A 6,000-nucleotide genomic window follows, 5' to 3' on the forward strand; every position below is an offset into this window, starting at 1 on the left:
ACCCCAAAACTGACCAGAGACACCCCAAAATACCCAAAACCACCCAAACCACACCAAAACCACCCCGGGACCCCCCAGACTCCCCCCAGGACACCCGCAGGGACCCCCATGCCCAGTGACCCCTGACCCCCCCCCCAAATCCCCTCCAGGACTCCCAATTCCCCCCCCCCCATATGAGACGACCCCCCCCAAACAATCCCCCCTTGTCCCCATCATGGGCACCCCAAACCCCCCAGGACCCCCCAGATCCACCCTTGGACCCCCCCCCAAACCCTCTGACACCCCCCCAGGACCCCCAAAGTTACCTTGAACCTCCCAAACGCCCCCAAATTTCCCCCAACCCCCCCCAAATCCCCCCAATTTCCACCCAAATCCCCCCCCAGGACCCCCCAGATCCCCACATTTCCACCCAACCCCCCCCAGGACCCCCCAGTTTCTACCCAACCCCCCCCCAGGACCCCCCAAATCCCCCCAATTTTCACCCAAATCCCCCCCTAGGACCCCCCAAACCCCCCCATTTCCACCCCAATCCCCCCCCAAGACCCCCAAACCCCCCCATTTCCACCAAAATCCCCCCCAGGACCCCCCAAATCCCCCCAGTTTTCACCCAAATCCCCCCCAGGACCCCCCAAATCCCCCCAATTTCCACCCAACCCCCCCCCAGAACCCCCCAAACCCCCCCATTTCCACCCAAATCCCCCCCAAACCCCCCCCAGGACCCCCCAATTTCCACCCAAATCCCCCCAGGACCCCCCCAAACCCCCCCATTTCCATCCCAATCCCCCCCATTTCCAACCAACCCCACCCAGGACCCCCCCGAAATCCCCCCATTTCCACCCCAATCCCCCCCCAGGACCCCCCCATTTCCACCAAAATCCCCCCCAGGACCCCCCCAAATTCCCACCAGGACACCCCAAACCCCCCCATTTCCACCCAACCCCCCCCCCCAGGACCCCCCATTTCCACCCAAACACCCCCAGACCCCCCCCCCCATTTCCACTCACCCCCCCCCAGGACCCCCCATTTTAACCCAAATACCCCCCCAGGACCCCCCAAATCCCCACACTTCCACCCAACCCCCCCCAGGACCCCCCAAACCCCCCCAATTTCCACCCATTTCCACCCCAAATCCCCCCAAACCCCCCCATTTCCATCCCAATCCCCCCCATTTCCAACCAACCCCACCCAGGACCCCCCCAAATCCCCCCATTTCCACCCCAATCCCCCCCCAGGACCCCCCAGATCCCCCCATTTCCACCAAAATCCCCCCAGGACCCCCCCAAATTAGCACCAGGACCCCCCAAACCCCCCCATTTCCACCCAACCCCCCCCCCCAGGACCCCCCATTTCCACCCAAACCCCCCCCAGACCCCCCCCCCCCATTTCCACTCACCCCCCCCAGGACCCCCCAAATCCCCCCAATTTCCACCCAAATCCCCCCCAAATCCCCCCAAACCCCCCCATTTCCACCCAAATCCCCCCAGGACCCCCCCAAACCCCCCCAATTTCCACCCCAATCCCCCCCAGGACCCCCCAAACCCCCCCATTTCCAACCAAATCGCCCCCAAGACCCCCCAAATCCCCCCCATTTCCACCCCAATCCCCCCCCAAGACCCCCAAATCCCCCCATTTCCACCAAAATCCCCCCCAGGACCCCCCAAACCCCCCCAGTTTTCACCCCAATCCCCCCCCAAGACCCCCCAAACCCCCCCATTTCCAACCAAATCGCCCCCAGGACCCCCCAAATCCCCCCAGTTTTCACCCAAATCCCCCCCAAGACCACCCAACTCCCCCCCATTTACACCAAAATCCCCCCCAGAACCCCCCAAATTCTCACCAGGACCCCCCAAACCCCCCCATTTCCACCCAACCCCCCCCCCCAGGACCCCCCATTTCCACCCAAACACCCCCAGACCCCCCCCCCCCATTTCCACTCACCCCCCCCCAGGACCCCCCATTTCCACCCAAATACCCCCCCAGGACCCCCCAAATCCCCACACTTCCACCCAACCCCCCCCAGGACCCCCCAAACCCCCCCAATTTCCACCCATTTCCACCCCAAATCCCCCCATTTCCATCCCAATCCCCCCCATTTCCAACCAACCCCACCCAGGACCCCCCCAAATCCCCCCATTTCCACCCCAATCCCCCCCAAGACCCCCCAGATCCCCCCATTTCCACAGAAATCCCCCCCAGGACCCCCCCAAATTCCCACCAGGACACCCCAAACCCCCCCATTTCCACCCAACCCCCCCCCCAGGACCCCCCATTTCCACCCAAACACCCCCCAGACCCCCCCCCCATTTCCACTCACCCCCCCCAGGACCCCCCATTTCCACCCAAATTCCCCCCCAAGACCCCCCAAATCCCCACACTTCCACCCAACCCCCCCCAGGACCCCCCAAATCCCCCCAATTTCCACCCAAATCCCCCCAAAATCCCCCCAAACCCCCCCACTTCCACCCAAATCCCCCCAGGACCCCCCCAAATCCCCCCCCAGAATGCCCCAAACACCCCCATTTCCACCCCAATATCTCCCAGGACCCCCCAAATCCCCCCCATTTCCACCCAAATACCCCCCAAGACCCCCCAAACCCCCCCAGTTTTCACCCAAATCCCCCCCAAGACCCCCCAAACCCCCCATTTCCACCCCAATCCCCCCCAAGACCCCCCAAAACCCCCCATTTCCACCCCAATCCCCCCCCAAGACCCCCCAAACCCCCCCATTTCCACAGAATTCCCCCCAGGACCCCCCAAATTCCCGCCAGGACCCCCCAACCCCCCACATTTCCACCCAAATTCCCCCCAAGACCCCCAAAATCGCCCCAGGACCCCCCATTCCCCCCAACCCCCCCCCAAACCCCCCCAGACCCCCCCCATTTCCACCCAAACCCCCCCCCCAGGACCCCCCCAAACCCCCCATTTCCACCCAGACCCCCCCAGGCCCCCCCCAGGACCCCCCAAACCCCCTCCCCCTTACCTGGCAGAGCCTTCCCTGGGGGCTCCGAGCCCGAGGGGTCCTTGCAGGGCACCCGTAGGGGGGGAGGGACCAAACTCTGGGGAGGGGGCAACACGGGCAGGGGTCACCCCAAAACCCCCCCAAAGTGGGGAGGGGGACACCCCAAAACCCCCCAGGGCCTTGGGGACCCCCAAATTGGGGAGGGGGCTTCACCTTGGTCAGGCTGGGGGCCACGTTCTCCTTCTGTGCCATCCTGGGGATGGGAGCACCAAGGGTCAGGGGGTCCCCAAAATCAGCAGGGACCCCCCCCCCTAAAATCCAGCAGGGGCACCCCGAAATCCACCCAGGGACCCCCTCAGGACCCCCCAAATTCCCTCAGAAACCCCCTCAGGACCCCCCAGTTCCCTCAAATTCCCCCCAGGACCCCCCCCAATTCCCTCAATATCCCCTCAGAGACCCCCCACAGGACCCCCAAATCCCCTCAGGACCCCCCCCAAAATCCCCTCAGAGCCCCCCAATATCTCCTCAGGACCCCCAATTCTCCCAGAAACCCCCCCCTCAGGACCCCCTAATCCCCTCAGGACCCCCCCAATTCCTTCAGAGACCCCCACAGGACCCCCCAATGCCCTCAGAAACCCCCTCAGGACCCCCCAGTTCCCTCAATATCTCCTCAGAACCCCCTAATTCCCCTCAGAAACCCCCTCAGGACCCCCTAATTCCCCTCAGGATCCCCCAATTCTCCTCAGAAATCCCCCTCAGGACCCCCCAATTCCCTCAATACCTCCTCAGGACTCCCAATCCCCCTCAGGACCCCCCAGTTCTCCTCAGAAATCCCCTCAGGACCTCCCACTTCCCTCACTATCTTCTCAGAACGCCCCAGTCCCCCTCAGGATCCCCAGATGCCCTCAGAAATCCCCTCAGGACCCCCCAATTCCCCTCAGAAACCCCCTCAGGACCCTCCAAATCCCCTCAGAAACCCCCTCAGAACCCCCTAATTCCTTCAATATCCCCTCAGAACACCCTAATTCCCCTCAGAAACCCCCTCAGGACCCCCCAATTCCCTCAATATCTCCTCGGAACACCCCAGTCCCCCACAGGATCCCCAGATCCCCTCAGAAATCCCCTCAGGACCGCCCAATTCCCCTCAGAAATACCCTCAAGACCCCCCCCAATTCCCTCAGAGACCCCCTCAGGACCCTCCAAATCCCCTCAGAAACCCCCTCAGGACCCCCCAGTTCCCTCAATTTCCCTCAGAACACCCTAATTCCCCTCAGAAACCCCCTCAGGACCCCCCACATCCCCTCAGAAACCCTCTCCGGACCCCCCAGTTCGCTCAATATCACCTCAGGACCCCCCAATTCCCTCAGAGATCCCCTCAGGACGCCCCAGTTCCCCTCATAAACCCCCTCAGGACCCTCAGAAACCCCCTCAGGACCCCCCAGTTCCCTCAATATCTCCTCAGAACTCCCTAATTCCCTTCAGAAACCCCCTCAGAACCCCCCAATTCCCCTCGGGATCCCTCAGTTCCCCTCAGAAATCCCCTCAGGACCCCCCCAATTCCCCTCAGAAATCCCCTCAAGACCCCCCCCAATTCCCTCAGAGACCCTCTCAGGACCCTCCAAATCCCCTCAGGACCCCACAATTCCCTCAATATCCCCTCAGAACCCCCCAATTCCCTCAATATCCCCTCAGAACCCCCCAATTCCCCTCAGAAACCCCCTCAGGACCCCCCACATCCCCTCAGAAACCCTCTCCGGACCCCCCAGTTTGCTCAATATCACCTCAGGACCCCCAATTCCCCTCAGAAACCCCCAGTTCCCCTCAATATCCCCTCAGGACCCCCCAGATCCCCTCAGAAATCCACTCCGGTCCCCCCAAATCACCTCGAGACCCCCCAAAAATACCCCCTAAAACGCCCCAAATTGCCGCCCCTCACCCGCCGCCCTTCGCTGTCGCCGCCGCCGCTTCAAATTTCCCCCGCGAGCTCCCATTGGCTGCCCCCGCGCGCGCCCCTCTCCCATTGGTCCGCGCCACCCGAATCCCCACCCCCACACGGCGCGCCCCGAGCTCCTATTGGTCAGTACCTCACGGAGCCCCGCCCCCTTTGCGCGCGCCTTCACCACCCCCTCCCACCCGGCCGTTCCGCCCACCCCGCGCGTGACTCGGCGCTGATTGGTCGCTGCTGGCGAAGGGGAGGGGGAGAGCGGTGAACGGCCAATCAGCGCGATGAAAGCGCGGTCACGTGAGGAGGCGGCCATTTTGTGCGCAGGCCGTTCCGCCCGGCAACAGGGGCGGGGCCGAGAGGGGCAGCGGCCAATCAGAGAGCGGGGGGGCTGCGGGGGCCCAGTATGGACCAGTACAGACCAGTATGGACCAGTATAGAGCAGTGTGGACTATTATGAACCGGTACGGACAAGTAAAAACCAGTGCGAGACACTGCAGCTTAGTACAGACCAGTACAAACCAGTACAAGCCAGTATAGGCCTCTATGGCCCAGCCCAGCCCAGTATAAACCAGTACAGCCCAGTACAAACCAGTACAACCCCTCAGTACTCTCCAGTATCCCCCCAGTCCCACCCAGCACCTCCCGGGAGTAGGCCGTGGTCTCTGAGGGGGCGTGGCCTGCCCAATGGGTGCCCTCGACGCGTGGCGGTGGGCGTGGCCATGGCGGTGGGCGGGGCCTCGACCGTTGCCGCGGTAACGGCGCCGCGCGCGCGCGCGTGCGGGGCGGGGGGAGGGGAAGGAACCCCCACTTCGGGGGGGGTTCCCGAGGTGGGGGAGGGGCGGGGGAGACCCCCGGGGTGGGGAGGGGTCCCGAGTTGGGGGAGGGGTCCCGCTCTGGGTATTGAGGGGGGGAAACGGAGCGCGTGGGTGGGGGAGGGGCCAAAGGGAGGGGGGCGGGGCCGGAGGGGGATGAGGGGGGTCCTCGGGGTGGGGGAGGGGCCGAGGTGGGAAACCCCTGAAGGGGGAGGGGTCCCCTGGGTGGGGTTGGTGAGCACACAGTGAGCAGAGTAAGGATCTTTTTGCACATCTTCTGTTCT

At 64.0% G+C, this 6,000-nt stretch overlaps 1 protein-coding gene across 2 annotated transcripts in view; it reads right to left on the reverse strand.

Annotated features, from left to right (window-relative positions):
• Positions 1-4,995, reverse strand: part of LOC132322841 (aurora kinase C-like) — a 34,313-nt gene extending 29,318 nt beyond the window's left edge. For both annotated transcript variants that reach the window (XM_059837553.1, XM_059837552.1), the window contains exons 1-3: positions 4,896-4,995; positions 3,173-3,212; positions 2,981-3,056 (exon numbers count right to left, since the gene is read on the reverse strand). In XM_059837553.1, coding sequence (XP_059693536.1) covers positions 2,981-3,056; positions 3,173-3,211 — 115 coding nt within the window. In that variant the 5' untranslated portion in view covers position 3,212; positions 4,896-4,995. The remainder of the gene's footprint in view (positions 1-2,980; positions 3,057-3,172; positions 3,213-4,895) is intronic.
• Positions 4,996-6,000: the final 1,005 nt, after the last annotated feature.

This window comes from Haemorhous mexicanus, unplaced genomic scaffold (genome assembly GCF_027477595.1).
Source record: "Haemorhous mexicanus isolate bHaeMex1 unplaced genomic scaffold, bHaeMex1.pri scaffold_152_ctg1, whole genome shotgun sequence".
Classification (NCBI taxonomy): Eukaryota; Metazoa; Chordata; class Aves; order Passeriformes; family Fringillidae; genus Haemorhous; species Haemorhous mexicanus.